This window comes from Ammospiza caudacuta, chromosome 3, assembly GCF_027887145.1.
Source record: "Ammospiza caudacuta isolate bAmmCau1 chromosome 3, bAmmCau1.pri, whole genome shotgun sequence".
In the NCBI taxonomy this organism is placed as follows: Eukaryota; Metazoa; Chordata; class Aves; order Passeriformes; family Passerellidae; genus Ammospiza; species Ammospiza caudacuta.
Genome location: NC_080595.1, coordinates 73817740 through 73838258, shown reverse-complemented (window position 1 = coordinate 73838258; position 20519 = coordinate 73817740). Strand labels below are relative to the sequence as shown.

The 20519-nt window shown below is 43.0% G+C and overlaps 1 protein-coding gene across 2 annotated transcripts; it reads right to left on the bottom strand.

Moving 5' to 3' along the window:
* Positions 1 to 10241: 10241 nt before the first annotated feature.
* ADGRF4 (adhesion G protein-coupled receptor F4) lies at positions 10242 to 17813 on the bottom strand. 2 transcript variants are annotated; one of them, XM_058802640.1, is made up of 8 exons: positions 17713 to 17813; positions 17308 to 17344; positions 16996 to 17156; positions 15748 to 16005; positions 13708 to 15072; positions 12803 to 12844; positions 12665 to 12724; positions 10242 to 10459 (listed from the first exon to the last, which is right to left on the bottom strand). In XM_058802640.1, the coding sequence occupies exons 1-8, from the start codon at positions 17791 to 17793 to the stop codon at positions 10454 to 10456; spliced, it is 2010 nt and encodes a 669-aa protein (XP_058658623.1). In that variant the 5' UTR covers positions 17794 to 17813; the 3' UTR covers positions 10242 to 10453. The 2 variants fall into 2 exon arrangements, with proteins under 2 accessions (XP_058658623.1, XP_058658622.1); XM_058802639.1 differs by lacking the exon at positions 10242 to 10459 and having other exon boundaries at positions 12632 to 12724.
* Between the last annotated feature and the right edge of the window lie 2706 nt (positions 17814 to 20519).

Genomic DNA, 20519 nt, shown 5'->3' with positions numbered 1-20519 from the left:
CCACCAGTGCATGACTGATAAAATTACATCATCCTATGGAGAGATGCTCCACCCAGGGGGAGGAGCCAAGCATTCCTACCTGGATATAATCTGACATTTGGAACACCAGAGGCAGCCTTTGTTCACTGGATTCCCAGAGGAAGACCAGGCCCATCTACACCACCACTGCACACTCAGAGGAAAACTCACCCTTCTACAGGATCACTGTTTCAGCAGAACCACGCCTGTCACTGCAGGAGGGCTGCAGCCACCACTTAATGGGACTGCTGCCACCACCCTGACCCACAGGATGTCAGGTTGTATTCTGACCCTGTCAGTTTGTATTACTGCATTTTAAAATTATTTTTATTTGTTTCCCTAATAAAAAACTGTTATTCCTACTCCCATATCTTTGCCTGAGAGCCCCTTAATTTCAAAATTATTATAATAATTCAGAGGGAGGGGGTTTACATTTCCCATTTCAAGGGAAGATCCTGCCTTCCTTAGCAGACACCTGTCTTTTTAAACCACGACAGCATCCCTGGAAAACACGTCCACCACGACCTGCCTTCGCATGCACAGTTGAGAGATGTCTTAGAATTTTATTTTATTACTGCTTTATGGTCCTCTAAACTCCCAGTAAAATCAGAGTCTGTTTAAACATGGAAAGGTTTTCTGGCTAAGATCTACAGTCTGCCAACTACATGAGGATGAGATTGGGCACTATTTTTCTTTCTGAACACTTTATGACATTATAATCCTTGTTTCTTACTTCTGATTGTAAACCTGTAATGACTACTCTTAAGCAGAAATCTGTAGGTAAGTTTTTCTTTCTTGCTCCCACAGAATTTGATGAAAGGGTTCCAGATATTTCACAGCAATGTTTTCTCCTTACACCCCAAGTCAATTTTGAAATTAGTTAACTAGTGATTTTCTGTATCTATTATACCATCCATTCAATCTTCTTGACATTTTTGGAATCCTGAAATAACTAAACTACTTCTAATATCACTGTTCACAAATCATCGTAGGGAACCCTAAAAGAAAGAAATTTTTGTCTATACATTTGTGATTGGCTTTTAACAGCTTTGCAAAGCATAATTTAGGGTTTTTTCTTAATTAACAATTTGCCAGCAGAATTAGTGTGTGCCCAATTCATGCTAAAGTTCAAGATGATCAGCACATATGAGTGATTTTTTTCTGAGAAAAGTTCATAGCCTGAAATTGCCTCAAGAATATTAATTTAATCAGGTCACACTGACATTTTCCCCCAAAGAGAAATAAGATAATAATAGGAAAAGTCACATCACCTCACATTTCTAATGAAAGCAAGTACCAACAGCATAAAATGTTCAGCTGCTGTAGCCATTGTACATGCAAAAATGAAATTGTGTATTAACTTGCCAAGACAAAGAGATGTTTCCATTATTTTGCTTAAGGAATTCTTTCAACCTTTATCTAGCTGTGATTACATCTTAGAATGCAACAGGCAGCTCCAATGACAAACTATTTTAGAAAATCCCAAATAGCACAGAAAAATCTAGAGAACTGATTAAGAAAAGAGGGTTTTCTTAAAGTACATTTAGTCACAGAGGCAAATCAGCAAAGCTGTATTTTAATATGAAGAAAATGTGTCACAGGCATGGAGGAAGGGGGAGGGTTGTGAATTAATTCTAATGTGTCTTGGGTATTTTTTTAGATTAGACACACTTTGGCTAAATTTCAGTTAAACCTCCAGACAGGTACCAAACTGGTATCAGTTACTCCATGTGGAAAGAGCCTGCAACAAATACAGGGGTTGTGGAAGAAAATGGAGTAGACAGGATGAACTGGCCTTGTAAAACATCTGCTCATGCTTATCCATAACACAGGAAGCAGAACTGGGGACGGCATTTGTTATTTGTGTTGTATTTACAGTCTGGGGTACAACTATGCATGAGCCAAGTTCTGGTAGCAAGCAAATCTGGAAATGAAAGATTTTACAGGGAGAATTCTGGCTCACTGTTCCCATAAATTGCTTAACCAAATGTTCATGAATTTGAAAGAACCCCAACTTTTTCCATAAAATATTGGTGCAATGAAATTGAGAATAGAATTCCAGTTTTATCCACTTGTTGTGTCATTTTTAGAAATTTTAAAAAGTATACAGAAAGATATGGAAAGGTACAGAGAGATGCAGAAAGAAGACTCATCCTGGATAACACTCATACCAAAAATTAACAAATCCACAGGTACTGGCCATGTAGTTTCTTGTGCAGATTATCCAGGAGTTCCTTTCTCTTCCTCCTCCCTGCCCATCTCTGGTCCCACCCATGGCCCCAGCACATCCTCAGAGTGCCTACATCTGCAGTGATGCTCTGAAGCATTTCCTGCCTCACCCCTCCAGGAGGAAAAGACAGACATGGACTTTTTCCAGGGCAATTTCACTTTTCTTATGGAATGCTGCACAGTCTGTCTCAGAGCTGAGGGAGGGACAGAAGTTGAGGAAAGCATTCCACTGCAAATGCCTCCATTTGCAAATTGCTCCATTTCCTCAAAATTTCCCTGTGGGAAAAGGCAATAACCTGTTTGAGAGTCCCAGGGAAAGGATGGCAAGGTGCAGGTTGAAGGCTGGGTGAACTTTTTTCCTGAGTGACTAAAGGTCTTTGCCTCATCACCTTTGCTCTAAATAGTTAGGTCAATATTTACAGAAAATACAAAGCCAAATGCAGATATCTGCAATTTCTGAAAGTTCCCAGTAAAACATGGCTGAATTTGCAACACTTTTCCTATCAACAGCATCATGGAATCATAGAAAGGGCTGGTGCATGCTGGCATTACTCCTGATATATTTGGGTAGTGTATGAGGTGCTTAGCAGTGAGCATGGATTATTTCCCTGCCCACAGAGAGACAGGAAGTGATTATAAATTAGTGAAAATGGGCTGTATTTAACAATCTCATGCATGCTTTCTGCTACACTGAAAGAAAAAACTCCCCTGTGAGAAGTTGGGCTCGGGGAGATGGAGAATTGTTTTACACACTCCCTGCATTTTTCTTACAGACTTCTGTAAGAACCTCTTTAAGATCTGAGGCTATGCAGATCTCTAATTCATCTTCAAAATTGTTAATATCTGAAATAATTATTTAAGATTTTGCCACAGTCTCAGCGGTGAAAAATCTGTTTTTTTGGTTTTGGATTAGGTCAAGAAAGAGAACAAGTTTGTGGGTATTATTCCTTTGAATAAGTAATTTTGTGCTTTAAAAACCACTGCTTTTTGGATTTGCTTTGTGCAGCTGGCTCTGGTTAATAAATGAGGTTCTTCACAGGATGGAAAGCTCAGATCTCACACTGCAAATTCCCCGCAGGCTTGTGCTCACACTGATGAGAGGGTGAAAATCTATGACATTAAAATGACAGATTCCATTAGATTTGCACCTTCAGAGTCTCTCTTGTCAGGAGAAAGAAAGTGTGAATGTGCTGAGCAAGATAACTTTGACTTTTTAAAAATGCTTTTATCCAGGTCACGCAAGGAGCCCAAAGTTTTACCTGGGTGCTGCTCCCCAGCCTGGGGATGCTCAGCCTGTCCTGGGCTCCTCCCTGGCTTCACATGGGACTACACAAGGCTGAAGAGCTCAGTGTTTTCCATGTGACTGAGAGTCAGACCACCTATTTCCAAAGGTGCTCAGCTCACACTGAGCAAAACGAGTTCCAGGGATGGTTTTCAGCTCTGCACTGAGCACATTGAGTAAACAAACTGAGAACTGAGGAGAACATAAAGACACAGCACATCTGAAAATCTACCACAGAGTTCCTGACAGAAAGCAGCAAACAAAAGGGTAAGAACAGCCAGTGCTGGGTCCACACTACAGCCAGGAAATATTGAACAAGGACTCAAAAACAGATTTTCATCTCAAATTCAACACTGACAAAAGAAAAAAATATATTTTCACTGACTCTTCATCATGTGATTGCTTCCAATTCTTTTGGTGGACCATTTTGAAGGGGACAAAGGATTCTTCTGCTCCTCCCAGAAAATTCCTTTTTTGCTGATAATAAAAGAGCAAATCTCTAAAACATTCCATTTTTTAACCAAAAGTTATGACTTCTTTGTAAGCAAAAGGACTTTATTTTATTCTATTCCATATTGTTTTCATATTTCCATGTTGTCCACATAATTTCCATCTCTAAAATCCTTCAGTCTGCCTTTAGGGAAAAACTTTTTGCCTCTCTGAACTTCAGCCTCTCTGAAAAGTTACTGCCCATATCTTTGAAGACACACAAGAAAAAACTAATTTGTTTTTCCTCATCTTCCTTAGATGACTGCGGGCAACAAACAATTGCATTGCTCTGGGGCCCCAGCCATACAAGCTCTAACAGATACCACATCTTTGCTGCTGGCCACAAATTGGGAAATTTTAATCCTATCAAAGGTATTTTGCTTAATTGGTTCAGTGATTTATTTTAAATGGCTCTACATATCCAAAGCCATAGAAAGACATTAGCAAAACTAAATTATTCCAGGAACAGCCTCCATTGAAACTGCATGAAGAGATGTATTTTTTACTGCACAAAAGCTGTGCAGTGTATTTTGATACATGTGCATACCTACACACACCTTTCAGTCTGGTGACAAAGCCGAAGAAAAAATCTACCCCTTTCTACCTTTACAAATCCTTACTAAAAAAATAAATACAAAAAATCAAGTTAATATACTGAGAAACATGTTGTTAGAGAAAACAAAATCATAAACTTCGTCCAAAAGCTGCTACAGAGATGTGCAACCTGATTCAGACTGACCGTCCCCAGGATATTTCAGAGACAAAAGTTTCTTCAAAACTTAGAATTGGTGTCTTTCAGTCACCTTTCACCAGAAGCAACACAACCATCTGACACAAAATTATTAACTAACAATAATTCTGCAAGAAGAGAAGGTTGTGTGGAGACCTCTTTTTCAGGAACTGCACTGGCAGGACAAAGAGTAATGGGTACAAACTGAAAGAGGGAAAAATTAGATTGGCTATTAGGAAGAAATTATTTATTTTGATGGTGCTGAGACACAGGAAATGGTTGTCCAGAGAAGCTGTGGCTGCCCCATCCATGGAAGTGTTCCAGGCCAGGTTGGATGGGGCTTGGAGCAACCTGGAATCGTGGAAGGTGTCCCTGCCTATGGCAGGGGGTTGTAATTAAATAATCTTTAAGGTCCTTTCCAATCCAAACCATTCTATGATTCTAATTTAAGATTTTAACCAGCAATACAGGAATCATTCCTTTAGAAAAAAGGAACCACATAGTCATTAGGAGCATCACATTTTGCATGTTTATTCCTCATAAACACCCCACAGTGAAGCATCCACCACAGGGGCTGCCTTCTGCTGCTGGAAAACAACTGCAGCACTCCAGATCACCTGGGAGAGCTCCTTTTTCCTTGCAGCTTTTCACACACATTCATTACAGGACAAAGACCCAAATTCCTGTTATTTTAACACAGCTTGTAACCTGATGGGTGCATTTGTGTACTAAATTAATTGTTCTGTCTGCTACCAAAAATGGAAATCAATACAAATTCAATACGACAACTCCTCTTCTGAAAGGGAAAAGACAGGTCAATCTATCAAAAGAAACTTGAAAGGTGGTTTGATCACATGAGAGAAGCCTGTAGTTAATCTCAGCAGTTACTTCTGGTTTAGAGTATAAAAGCTTTAAAAAAGTATCAGCGAGCCTTTTCCCCAAAGCAGACATTTTCAAGCCACTTAGAGCTTGGCAGTTCGTTTTAAAGGAAATTTTAATGCTAATCAGCACACTTCAAAGTCAGCCTTCAAGTCTTGTCTTCAATAGATCTTTTGACAGAGCCTGACACACATTACACCCCAGGAGCTCTACAGCTTATTGATAAAGAAGTTAAAATCCCCTGTTCCAGTGCCCCATCCCTGCTCTGCGCTTGAGGCACAGCAGAGAACCAGGGGATTTCTGCTGCACCTCTCCAGCTGCACAGATGGATCCCCCAGGCTCTCTGCAATGAGCAGGGATTAAGATAACATTTTATAATAATGCAGGAGAAATCCAGGCTGTCCCAGGGCTCCCAACCCAACCATCTCAGCAATGTGGGAGATTTTCAGCTGCAGCACAAGAGAAACAAGGATTGCAGGAGTAACTGTCATTATCCAGGAAAAAATGGATAATTTACTGTGGGAACAGCAGAAAGGCACAGAGCAAGGTGAGGGATATGATGGGATTTAAACAGTCCAGGGGTACCCCAAGCCCAGTTCTGCCCTTTTGTAATACAAAAAGCCAGGATTAAATATTTACATCAATGGGGCATTTCTGGAAGATAAACACTCTGTGAGCAAGGATGTGGGCCATAGACAATACTAATGGGCAGCAGGGAGTATTAAAAGGGTTGGCATCAGTGCAGGTATACTGAAAGAAATGCCCCAGCTTCCTTTTCCAGAGAGCTCTGCCTGGAGAGGGCCACTGTAACCCCAGAAATTCCCATTTGGCTGCTGCTATCAATACTGCAGTGGGAAGGACAGCCTGGGACAGGGATCAAGTGTTGAGGGCACCAGGGAGCATTTCACAGGCTGGGGATCTGCCTTCACACCACTGCACAGAGCCCAGGAACTGGTGTTTATGAAAGCTTGTTTAGCAGCACCAGGGTAAGGAAAACTCACTGCTTCTCAAAACACTCACTCCCCTATTAACTTACCCTTCTTAAAAAAGGATATTTAAAGCCAAACTCAAGCTAAATATAGCTCCATCTTCCAACAGCCCAGTAATTGCAACAGTCTGTCTGTTCCCTGCCCAGAGGTGCTGCAGCATGAATAGGAATTATGTGATAAAACTCAACTTGCACTGCCCAAGGCTTGGAATGATCTTGCTAATCAATCCATTGTTCAACACTTAATCCTCAAATAGGCCAAAGAGATGATTTATTACTGGTCTCAACCTGAAACAAAAGTACCCAAAGGGTACACATACGTCTTTCATGGGAGTTCAAGAGCTATAATTAAAGATTGATGCTTAAGTAAGCAAGGGAGCACAGAGCTTTTAAAGTTTAGCACTGCTGAGCAAATAAAAGTGCCATTCCACTGACTGGCTGCAGTTAAGTAAATAAATAGACCTCAGATTATGTTTTCCAGTTGTGAAAAAGAACGGCCTTAGCACATGGCTGCAGTAATTAGTGACAGATGAACTATTTTTGTCAGATCAGAAGGGACATGCACCTTTTCCCAAAGCCCCAGGGTGTCACTGGAGCCAGGCTGGGTTTTGTATGCAAGGGGAACTGAGGGGCCTGAAGGAACACCCAAATGTCCAGGCACATCTGATCTGAAACTCACATGTCATGTAAACATGTTCACAAGCTTTACACCATTGGAAAGGCTTCTCTGCTGTGTCCAGGTGGAAGTTACTGAAGAAAAACATCTCCAACCACAGTGTTCAGAGAAAAACCATGGAAAGATTTCCTTACATTAAAATCTAACAGGGAAGTTAAAATTTTAAACAACTGCAATGTCATTTTACAGAATCACAGAATGGGTCAAGTTGGATGGGACCACATTGGGGTCATCTGGTCCAACATTCCTGCTCAAGCATCATCCCAGAGGACACTGCACAGGATTGTATCCAGATGGTTCTGGAATATCTTCAGTGAGGGAGACTCCACAGCCTCTCTGAACAATCTGTTCATTGCTCACCCACTGCACAGCAAAGTTCTTCCTCAAGTTCAGCAAGTTCAGCAGGTACAGATAGATAAGCTGGTTACAGATACAGATAAGATACAGGTTCAGCTGGAGCCAGTATCAATTTGATATTGATTGTGCCCCCCTTGAGACATGGAAAACAAAAATAATCTGCTTCGTAATACAGAATATGTTAGAAACTGTAAACTACATAATCAGCATTGCCCTGCCTGCAGGACACAAATGGGACATCTGACCTGGGGGGCAGGGAAGGGGAATACTGGTGAATTTAGCATTTTGACCTCATGGCATTCACAGATTTCTGTGCCAAAAATACATTCCCACCATGCTGTTGGCATAAACAAAACCACTGAAATGGGCCAGAGAAGGAGGCAGAGAAGGAGGCCCCGTCCTACCAAGGGGCCCTTTCCTGGGAGCACATCCACCAGGGATTTTAGGAGCATCCTCCCAGTGGGGCAGGAGGTGAATAGTGCTGCATGTCCCAAACTGTGCTTTCCCCTTGAAATGAGACTGAACTTGGGAAGGATGTGGCCCTGCAGATCCTGTTTGTGTGACCACACAGCCAGTGCTGTAAGCCATGGAGGGAAATGGGATGTGCAGTGAATTGTGACACCCTGGCAGGGAGGGCACTGGAGGATTTCAGGGCTCACCACTTTGGCAGCCAGAGTGGAACAGCTCCAACCCAGCTCCTGCACATCAAGGAGTCCAACTGTCCCACACAACACTGGCCTTATTAAGCTGCTGCTACACAGGTAATTTGTGAAACTGGCAGAATTCCAGCTCTGGTGGTTCCCTCTCCTCAGCTGCAATTAAAGCTGGGCTGTCAGCCCATGGCATTCAGAAAAATTCAGTTTACAGCCCACGAAGGACAGCTACAGCTTCCACTCCTCAAATACATTTATTCATTAAATGCTCCTGCACAGTTTTAAAAATTAAAAATAGAGGTTCAGTGCTCCTCCTCATCCTGGACCATGAACTGGTTCTCTGTAAATCTCCCCCACCCCTGATATTTTTAAATACCTAAATGACCATAAAACACAGGGAAAAATACTGATATGTGCCAGGTGCTGAAAATAAGCACCATGCTTCAAACACCCTTTGATAAACAGCAGATGAAACAGATTCCTTTCTCAGTGCTTTTGCTGGGGCAGGATCCTGCTGAATTTCCTGGATTCTGGAAGGGGTCTGTATAATAAAGGAAGCCTTACCCAAGACCATCTATAAATTCCACTGTTTAACAGACTGGTTTAACATGCACACATGTGAGAGGAGGGCAGGTGCTGGACTATGTTAAGTTTGCTTAAATTTTCAGGTTAAAAAAAAAAAAAATCCAATCATTTCATTAATAAATTGACACCAAGAGGCAGACCTTGGGATAATGGTCTTTAAAATTTGTTACAGCAGCAGACAGACCCAATTTTACCTCTATTTGAATAAAGTTCTCCAACATGCAGATGGGCTGTGTGAAAGGAGCAGGGATGGACTCCTGTAACAAGATCAGTCTACGAGGAAAGAAGAGAGGAGAGGAAGCAGCAGAGTCCTGAGGATAAGAAATGCCCCATGGCCCAGGCTCAGCTCTGCCCTCCAGACCCTCCTCAGCTTCTCCCACCAGAACATCTGGCTGTGGGTTTTCCATGCCAGGGCAGTTTCGTCCCTCTTCAATAGAGGCTTGTTGATGACAATGAACTGTGTTATTTTGCTTAAATCTTCTATATTTCAAATGTATGTGAAGTCACATGGGTTTAAGTGATTTTTGAGTTGAGGTAGTACTACAGGACATTTATCTACATTTTTGGTAGAGAAGGATAAGTATCACTTGTTAGAAACAATGACAAAATTTCAACTTTATTTTCATTTGAAACCATCAATTTATCCTGATAATGCTTCTATCAAGGCCTTCATTGGAAAGGGTTTCTCAGAACAAGGACAGATTTTCTGTCCAGACACCCCATCTCACGTGCAGAAATAATCTCCTTTGCTAGGACATTGCACAGGAGATCTCCATCATTTGATTCAGCTCTGCTTGCTTTCCCACATCTAAAGGGGGAAACTGATTATTTGCAGAGTCCTCTCTCTTGTTCATCTCTGTCATTGTCTTGCAGGGCAGGAAAAAGAATGAAAATTCTGTCCTGGCAGATCAGAAAAGGGCTTTGTACAATTCCCCTGACACACAAGTACAAGTACTGAGATGGAGACAACAAATATTGGGAGGGAGAGAACAGTGTTCCTGCAATGCAGAAACAGAGTTGTCCATCACTCTGGGAGGACAAATGGAAATGATGAATACAGTAGCAACAAATAGAATCTGCTTTGCCCAAAAGACAACCAAAATCAGCTAGATAATGCTCAACATTTGTACATCACATGAAAAATTAAATAATTTTAGAACAGCTCCATGTACTGTACAGCTCCTCATTGCACTGCCAAAAAAAAAAAAAAAAAAGAAAGAAAACAAGAAAAGAAAAGAAGAAAAGGAGAAAGAATTGAAGCACTGAAATGGCAAACAAGGACAAACTCTCCTCACAGCAGTTTTCAGGAAGGTGAGAAACAAGCTTTGTGTTTCAGCCTGTTTCCTCCAAGGGCTGCAGCAACACTGATGGTTTCCTTCTCCTGACAGCAGGTTCAGGGCCTTTTCTCTTCTGGTTTTCATGATGCTTCCTGTGGTTGTGCTCCCAGACAGAGCTGTCCATGCTCTGAGCTGGCCAGGCTCTTCAGCTCCCCTCAAACCAGCATCTCTCTGCAAGAAGTGCTCCTTTTCTTCTCGCTGCTCAAATCCACTGAAGACAAGAGCCACTGCTAGGACTAGGAGGGAAAACAATCAGGTCAGATTACAAGTATCATCTGTGGAGGTGGAAGGTCCATTTCAAACAGGAGGTGCCACAGCATCCTTGAGAAAGAGCACAAGATGGTCACCTTAAAATGTGACCCACAGGAAAGGCTGCTGCAGGTCTGAGGAAGCTCAGAGGCTTCACTGAAGGAAGAGTCTGCATCACCCTTCCGGTGTTTTACAGTGACCACTGAACCCCCAGATGCACTGTCCCACTTTGGGCCCCTCAGTGCGGGAAGGACATTGAGGGGCTGGAGCGTGTCCAGGGAAGGGAAAGGAGCTGGGGAAGGCTCTGGAGCACAGGTCTGAGGAGGAGCAGCTGAGGGAGCTGGGAAAGGGGCTCAGCCTGGAGAAAAGGAGGCTCAGGGGGAACCTTCTGGCTCTGCACAGCTCCTGACAGGAGGGGACAGCCAGGTGGGGTCAGGCTCTTTTCTCATGTAACAAGCAACAGGACAAAAGGAAATGGCCTCAACTTGTGCTAGGGGGATTTAGATTGGATATTAGGAACAATTCCCTCACCAAAAGAGTCATCAACCATTGGAACAGGCTGCCCAGGGCTGTGGTGGAGTCACCATGAAGTCCCTGGGGGTATTTAAAAGTCACATAGGTATGACCCTTGGGGACATGATTTAATGGTGGGTTTGGCAGCGCTGGGTTCATGGTTGAACTTGACCTCAGAGGTCTTTTCCAACCTAAATAATCCCATGATTCTGAAGCTCTCTGAAACAAGACTTTTTTTTTTTTTTAAACAATCATCTCATCTCAGGTGCGACAAACTTCTCCAGGTCTAATGAGTCAAACTCCATGTTTACACCCAAGTTTACAAAACTGGATGACTCACACCTTTCCCCTCTGTTATGCCACAATAAACACCTACACGTGGATTCTTCCACCCAGGTGAGTGACAACATCAACCCAAATTCCCAGGCACACACAGCCATAGTTTCCACATCAAGTTTTGCCCAGTGAGATCACTCAATATTTTTATCAAATGTTGCTGAGTCATGGGATTAGTGACATTTCCATCTGTTGTTTCCAGACTATTATACTGATGGTGTCTTGAGAGAATTTTATCTTTCAAATTTTCAATCCTGACCTAACGCCTGACAAGATGTGAAACATCTTTATTGGATCTTCCTGGATCTATAAAAGAACTGTAATCTCAAATTTGCACAGTCTCTCCTGCCCCAAATGACCCATTTCAGAGAGGAGGAACAGTTGCCTTGACCCCTCTATTTTCCCCTCATAAGCCACATACACATTTGAACACAGAGTCACTGGAAGACCCTCTGCAGCTTTCAATACAAGGATCATAACTGAGTAATAGACTGGAGAAAAAGCAAAAAAAATTATTTTTCCCATGTCCAAACTGTACTGGCACAGTTTCTTTTGGCAGACAGCAAAACACTGCAGGTAATTCTTGAGACACTGTGTGAAACCACTAAGACTTGGTACCAAAAGAAATCTAAAGACAACAGACAAAAGTTTTCTTGTAGAGATAAGAAACACCAGCTGAGTGATGTCAACACTTCAGTTCTGCCAAAGTTTTGTAGGAAGCTAGTAAAACACATTTTGTTTCCTTAAGGTTGAATTGCTTTAATGAATTGTTCTGATATCTGAAAGAACCTCAAGCTCTCATGAGTGCACATCAATTAGCACCAAAGACATTGGCTGGGCTCTGAGTGGTTTCCATCCCTCAGATGAAAGCAGAACAATCCTCTGACATCCTAAAGCAGTCCTGCTGACATACAGATCCATATTTTTGTGAAGGCAGCAAACAGGTCATTATATTGGGATTTCTGATTCCTAATTCTGTTCCTTCTTTATTCAGTGACCTTAAAGTAAATCTAATATGAGGAAAAAAGTTACTATGACTGTCTACCAAAAGGGCTTTGACATCTGCAGGTGAAGAGATTGGTTAAAAATACCACTTTTTAACTTGTAACCACAGCAGTAGGTAATGAAAGAGTCACAAAAATCTATCAATTGCCACCTCTGATCTTTAGAACCTTAATATCCTGAGCAGACTTTTGAGATACCTGTATGTCCTTCAGCAAGAATTTACATTTGAAAAATGTTACATGGTGTAAGATATAGTGGATGGTTCCATTCTTCCAACATACAAATCAGGTTTGTAAGTTGGTAAATTAGCCATTAACAGGAAAATAAATAGCCTTTACCTTTTCTAGACCCCACTTCCGCCTTGATGAAAAGCAGTTCATCCTTAATGTTTCTCTTGTCTGCAGATTAAATAAATAACATTAAAGGGACCAGATTCTCAAGGTGTAGAAAATGTTCATATAATCCAGAATAAGTACCTTTCTGTCCAGAAGTGTCCCAAACAACAGGATGAAGAATCCCTAAGAAATTGCAAAACCAGTTAACAAAATCAGCATAACCACATGATATTTCTTAAGTGTTTCTAGATGTCTTTTCATTAAGGAGAGATCTCATCACCTGTGATTCAGCTAACAGCAAAGCACAAAACGGGTTTATCCAACCAGAGCTCTCTGGGAACAGCAGGAATGGATATAACCTGTGTTAATCCTGACTGTGAACTGGACTGATGGGTAACAAACCAGGACTTTCTCAGCCCACTCAGTGCAGCCTGATCTCCTGCCTGAAGAGCTAAGGCAGACTGGGTGTGCAGCAGTGCATCAGGTAACACTGGGTGTTTATGCTGATGAGTTAATCAAAACCATGGAATCAGCTGTGGAATGGAATGGGTTGGAATTGACCTTAAAGGACATCCAACTCCAACCCTCTGACATGGGCAGGAACACCTTCCACTACCCCAGGTTACTCAGAGCCCCATCCAGCCTGGTCTTGAACATTCCCAGGGATGGGGCATCCACAGCTTTTCTGGGAAACCCGGGCCAGTGTCATCTTCACCGGAAGGGAGAATTTTCTGTGTAATTGTTAATTGATAAGGATCAGACATCTTTGCAGTTTTGGACATTAACTGGTGTATTTCACATCTAACAGAAATTAATCATGGGATTATTTCTTCATCCCACTTCCAACCAGACCAGTTTGTCCCATGACCCATCTGCACCTAGAACACCAGCCTGGGATGCTTCGTGCATGTGCCATGGGAAAGCACCGGGTGGAAGGGAGAGCTGAGATCCTGCTTTTCACATACACCTGCTGCCAGCCCCTATTTGATCTGATACCTTTATGCCAGGCTCAAGGTCTGAGCACCCACAGTAGTTCCAGAGCTCACCTGGAAGGCGTTCAGCAGTGCAAACACGACGTGGAAGGCCAGAGAGCGGCTGTCGATGATTGTGGCTAAGCCAAAGCCCCAGGTGAGGCCCAGCAGAGGTGTCAGAAGGGCAACGTTTTTGCTGACTCGGATCATGCTGCTCAAATCTTGTGACTTGCAGCCTTCTCCAAGGGAGGATCTCCCAGTCTTCACCACAACCACGACCACCACAATGAGATTCATCACAATGATGCTTAGGGCAGGTACAACAAAAGCCAAAAGCGCTTTTGTCTCATACCAATTGAGCCAGCAAGCTCCACTCCTTAAATACCCATTTTTTGGTTCAGTAATAGCAACAGTGAGGACAGATATGACCAAGGGACATCCATATCCAATAGAGAATGCTGCAACTAAGAACGCAGCTCTTGTTATCTTAAAAAAAATTAATAATAATCCATAGAGAATTAAGAGGCCCAGGGTAAACATCCAAAAAAACAGGGCAAGATAGAAAAAGTGAAGGAAAAAAGTGGCTGCCACACACAGCTGGTAGTTCAGGGCTGCATTGTGCACAATGGCTGCCAGGATGAACAGGACATCAGCGACAAGAAGTGACGCAGCGATGTTGACCAAGCAGAAGTGGCGCATGTAGGTGATTTCAGTTTTGGTGACGTGCTGCCACACCACGGCCTCGATGACGAGGCAAAGGACCAGGCTGAGAAGGGACAGCCCCAGGCCCACCCGTGTGATGTAGTCCAGCAGGGAGCTCCGTGGCACGGCCGGGGCCATCAGGATGGAGAAGGCTCCATAGGTGCGGCGCCGGTGGGCGCAGACACAAACCACGGCGCTGGCGTTGTGCGCGCGCACCTGGCACACCCGCGGGTCCCAGCGCCGCTCGGCCGAGTGCCACCCCACGCACTGAGCCCCCACCTGCTCCAGCTTGTTCAGCTTCTCAAAGGTGAGCAAAATGCTCTGGAGCTCCTCTGGCAGTGACACCGACAGCACCATCCCGTTCACAACAGCGGGGTCCGGCCGGTTCGTCTCCAGGATGGCTCCGAGCGTTGGAAATGCAACGCTGATGGCTTTGGAAGCCCTGGGCAACCTCAGCAGCTCCTGCTCTGGAATCACCACGTGGCCAGTAATATTGCCTGTGCTGTTGAACTCCATGGAAAAGTCAAAGCTCTTTCCTGAAGTGTTTCGGTGTATGCTGTAGCCTTTGGTGGCGATGAAGGGCTCCTGGATACTTTCTGACCCATTCCTTAGAAGAAGTTTCCCAGCAAATAAATTCACCGAGTCCAGTAATATTGAACCAGCATTTCTGTCCTTCACAAAAGCCCAGTTAGAAATGATGGAGCTATTCAGAATATGGTTTGCTATCCTGCTGTAGCTCTGAAAGAAACAAGAAAAATAGAAATTGTTTTGTGTTAGAAGAAACCAAATATTATTCTCCTGGCAGTGCCTCCAAAAAGGCTCATTTAATTAATGAGTGATTTCTATAAAAGAAATAATCCTTTTGACAATGAATATATTCCCATGACCCATCCCAGTCAAACCCAAACATCCCATTACTAGAATTGTCCTATCCTCTTCATATCCTCAATCAAAAGGTGATTAGAGAAGTAAATATAAAGCAAAAAGGACAGCCTAGTTCTATTCCAGATGCTGACCCTGATTTTTACCACCCTCTCTGTATTTCTTCCCCTGCTCTCAGATCTCTGAGCTCATCAGGCAAAGATCTCAGCTGTTGTTGTACAAGGCTGCCTTCCCTACAGTGTCATACTTTAGAAAGTAATTCTTCCTTGTACTGTTAGCCCATGCCTATAACAGCAGATCCTGAAAACCTTTGCTTTTAAAGACATTTAACTCCACAATCTATTTTAATCACACATGAATAAGTCAAAAAGTTTCTCTGCTAACAAAATTTTCTACTCTGGAAACTCTTTCCAGGTGATCTCCATGTGACCTGCAGCCAGCACTTTATTGGACAATGGCCATAAGGACAAAATACTTGTGGATGCTCTGTAAAGCTCAGAAGCACCTCCCAAAGCAAATAAAAGTAAATACCTGCATTTTTCCTCTAGTGACATTCTCTGATAGCAGCAGGGAAATCTTCTTTAGCAATTCCACTATATCAGCAATGTTTCCTGGGATGGCTGGTGAAGACAGGATATCTGGGATGATGCATGAAAAATCAGCTTGGCAGCTATGATTCCCAGCACCAAAATGTTTTGCTCCATCTCCAAGTTTCCCAGGCCCTAGCTTTCCTCCTCCTAAAAAAGGAAGATGTCCTCCAGAGCATGGGAGTTCACTTTGGGATATCCTCTAGAGGGAGGAAAAAGATTTGAGAAAATTAATGAAAAGAATGAAAATGAAGCCACAGCTACAACTAGGCAAGAGATGCAGTGCTGGGTGTGCAGAGAAGGTGCCAGATGGACCGAAACCCAGGATCAAAGCTCACCTGAGAAGAATATCATGGTTTTACTACATACATGAAGGAAGGGGCAAGAACTAAATGCAGTGTCTTATTCTTGAAGTGACTTGATTAAGGATTTTGCAGCAGAGGAGAATTTGTCATAAATCATCTGATTATTACACACTATGGTGTTGTCCTTTCCTCAGTTTCAACCTACTGTGTTCGTATCTTGGTTTAGATCCACATGAGGAACACCAGCCAAATGAACAAGGCAACTTCATTTCTGAATTATGTTTCCACAAAAGAATCCCCCAAATTTATTTCATATAATCTGATTTAAGATTGTGAAAGAACTACAGCAAAGATTGATGAGGAGTGACTGAGGGATCTGGGAATGTTCAGTCTGGAAAAAAGGAGGCTCAAGGGGGGCCATGTCACTCTTTACAGCTACCTGAAACATGGTAATAGTGAGGTGGGGGTCAGCCCTTCTCACCTGTAACATATGATAGGACAACAGGCCATGGTCTCCAGTTGCATCAAGAGAGGTTTAGATATTAGGAAAAGTTTCTGAAAGGGTGGCCAGGCATTGGAACAGACTGCCCAGGAAAGTGGTGGAATCACAATTCCTGGACATGCTCAAAAAAGGTGTGGAGGTGGCACTTGAGGATGAGGTTCAGCAGCGAAATGGTGCTGCTAGGCTAATGGCTTCACTCAATGATCTTAGAGGCCTTTTCCAACCTAAACAGTTCTGTGATTCCATGAAGTCAGAGCCTGTTATCAAAGTTTTCTCTGTTTTAGGATCCCATGTCCCTTTGCTCAAGTCTGAAAGTGCATGGAAGGGGGGTCTGTCTTCCCAAGAAGTTACAAGCATAGGGCAAGGTGCCCAACAGCATCCTCACCTGAAAAAGGGACTGAACATCCAGGCTTGCACAAGCATCTGACAGCATCTGCCACTTTCTGTCCTCACAGACAAAGCTTGTCTCCCCATGGAAGGAGGGAGAGCAAGGCTGAATACAAATTGCTCCATTATCTTGGCAGGGAATGAGATTTATACAGGCATCTGGAAAATAAACCAAGCAGACACTGTTACAAGGTGAAAGACAGCATACCATGATCTGTGATGCATCAGGGGTGTGAAGTATTGATAACTGATAACATCTCACAAAGATGGCTCACAAACATCTCACAAAGCATTACCCAGGGCACTGTACCTTGCTCATAACCAGTCTTTGATTCGTTACCAAGAACCTGCAAAATAAGAAGTGGAGCATCGAGTCAATGTTCACATAAATAAGTAAAAGATGACTCCTTGGTACAAACCAGAAAGGGTTTCAAGAGGAAAATAGTCCTTTTGAGGTCCAGAATGCAAAGCCTGTGGCCCTTTGCTCATACAGACCAACGAAGAATTCTCTACTTAAAGCCTGCCTCTATATATGAAGCCTTCAGTGGGACCCTGCTACTGAAGTGACACTCTGAGCTCATGCACAGATGTCAGATGAGGAAGTTGTTTATGATGAGGGTGGTGAGACACTGGAACAGGCTGTGGCTAACCCATCCCTGGAAGTGTTCAAGGTCACTTGATTAGGATTTGAACAGCCTGGTCAAGTGAAACTTACCCTGGGAGTGGTGTATGGCACAGCCACGAAGAAGTGTGCAGCCCAAAAAAGCAGGCAGTAGATCACCCTTACATCCATCATCACTCATTTGCTGATTTCCTTCTGGAATAAAGATGTTAAAGAAGTTTAGACATCTCTGTTTCCACTTTTTGAACACAGTCTGATTACTTACTAGTAAAAAAGCAGCTAAACCTATGCCAGAGACTGTCCTTACTGGGCTTGCAAGGTGATTTGCAGGCATTCATAATTCAGTTCCTTTACTGAATGACTTGTGAGCCCTTCCTTTTAAAAAAAAAATCTGTTCAATGCTGTAAACTGCAATCTGGAGAGCTTATAAAAGCCTCTCAGCCTATGGGTCCCTTTTGAAGTGATTTAAGACAGCCTCATCTCCACTGGGTTCAATGCTCTGCTCTCCTTGGGCAGTTCCTGCCATGTTAGTAGCAAACGTGGGCACTCAGGGCCCAGAAATCAAACTGTGATAAACAAGGGCCAGAGTGAAGAGTTATTTCCTTTGCAGAAGAATTCAGACCTCTATTCCCTCCATGAAGTTTCCCACAGTCCTTAATAAAAGCTAAACATCCTGGGATGCAACTTGTTACAAGAATATTTGTTAGAGAAAAATAACCCAGCAAAGGGAATGAAGGAAAAACAACATGATACATCAAATCTCGTTATTAGATGCTAGGCATGTCCAAGGCATAAACAACAGCTGCTGTGGGCTCAGAAGAACTGAGACACTGATCTTCTATCACCACAAGTAAAAGTAGAATAATTTAATTTTAAAAAATAATCAAAAATAAAATACATAAAAGTTAGTGAGCTAAACCACTAAAGCAAGAACTGTGACAAAACAGGATGACAGCTTGATCTCAAGAGAAGGCAACATGAAAAACCTCTCAAATTACTATGCCCTGAGAGGAGCCCCTCAATTTCCTCCCTGACACATTCTGATCAGCACAGATGATGCTGATCAGAAGCAGAAGGGGTCCTGCACTGGGAGAGCAGAGATGTGTTTTCCCATCCAGAGGCTCCAGGCTCTCCCATCTGACAGCATCAAAGGCCCAGGCACACAGCTGGCTGTCCCTTTCATCTCTGATGTTTGTCCACCATGTTATGTTTTCAGATTTGTAGGGTTTATGACCTAATCATGAAATTACCATAAAAGAGTTCAACTAATGCACTGAATTTTGTAGGTAGCTCTTAAGGAGAATCTCATGCCAGTCTCTGAATTCAGCTGTTAATATGAAAAACATTTTCTAGGTTAAAAGCTAGCAGCCACCAGCTCTTCTAAGGAAATAAAATGGATCAGGCAAAACAAAGCAGAATATTGAGATCAATATTGCCAAAGAAGGGGAGGTGGCTGGGAAACACCTACAGGTTTGGAGTGAAAGGCTGCACTGAATTCCTTTCTGATTTCTGCAGTCATTAAATGCTTATTGCCAATTCCATTTCACAGCTCAGAATCCTTGAGCTCATCGTGCCTCACCACTAATTAATTCACATTCATTTTGTATTTAATCACGGGCAGAACCCCACCTAGGGCTGTTACCTCTGAGTGAGGCAGAAATTTGGGACATCTCCAAGAATGCCGGGCTCACCGAGACACCGGCCCCGGCCAGCAGTGGAACACGGAGCTCGCTCGGCTGCATTGTTTGACTCATCCTGGAAACCACCCAGTCCCAGCACTGCAGCAGCCTGCCAAGGCAACCACTGTGCAGCTGGAGAAACTCAGGGCAAAACAAGCAAGACAGCCGCAAGTCACTGTTACTTCAGGGAAAAACATGGGTATAGTGGCACTGGGCCACATGAAAGCATAAACAGAGAGAGGATGATTTGTCTCTTACCATAAACTATCTACTGCCAACAATCCCTGCCTTTGTAAGAAGCTGTAAGCATGATACTCCTCTGTTCCAGAGGTTTCTGCTCCAACCATGTACCAGGACACAGGTACATGAGCAGCTGAGGTGTCAATACCCTCCCATGTGAAAAGGACTTTCTAGTAAGGGGACACTTCCACACTCAGCTCAGGAAATTGTCACCAGAAATCCTCCTTCTCCAGTTCATTCCAAAGCCCTCCACAGAAGGAAAGAGCAAGGAGAGACTGGATGGGCAGTGGCTACAAGAGAGCAAAGAGTCTCTTAAAACAGCAAAAAAAAAAAAACCAAAACCAATCATGAATTTAAAAAGTAATCCCTATGTTGGTTAATGCCCACAGCCTTATGTTCAAATCCCTTACTCTGACCCCTGTTGGTGTAAAATTGAAGTATCTTGTAAAACTCTGTAGAACTATCTTCCTTTCCTCTACCCCAAGCATATTAATGCAGATTTTAACTACTGGCAGGATGCACTGCACAGCAGTCTGGCCCCACATGGACACAGCAAACAGAGGGATCTGTCCAAACAATGACAACTGTGAGAGTTACACCCTGCCCAGTGCTGGACCCAAAGTGTCCGTCCAAAAGGTCCTTCATCATCTGGAGTCACCTCTCTCCCCTGTCCACTGCTCCAGAAAACAAACTACAGCTAAATTTACAGGGAAAGGTGTCCTGCACAAAAAAATTACAAGCACACTTTTTATAAAATTAAGATTTATACTGACTTTGCAATAACTTGCTAGAGAAATATATTTTTCCAAACACTACAAACTCATAACTTCAACATTTATCAGAATTATTAAACCCGTTATTACAGAACCTAATCTATTGGTTTTAGGGCTTGAATGGCCACATGGCTTACTTAAAACTCAATAAACCACCATAACATGATAACCTGCCATTGCTACCAAGCAAGTTAAGGCTGCAGCAGGA

What these genes read in the sequence shown, in the direction of transcription:
- ADGRF4 (XM_058802639.1), bottom strand. Translation starts at nt 17,793, where the DNA reads ATGATGGATGTAAGGGTGATCTACTGCCTGCTTTTTTGGGCTGCACAC. An exon ending in AAAGACTGGTTATGAGCAAG is followed by an intron (nt 17,157 to 17,307) that starts GTACAGTGCCCT and finishes TTTATTTTCCAG; the next exon opens with ATGCCTGTATAAATCTCATT. An exon ending in GGACACTTCTGGACAGAAAG is followed by an intron (nt 12,725 to 12,802) that starts GTACTTATTCTG and finishes TTTAATCTGCAG; the next exon opens with ACAAGAGAAACATTAAGGAT.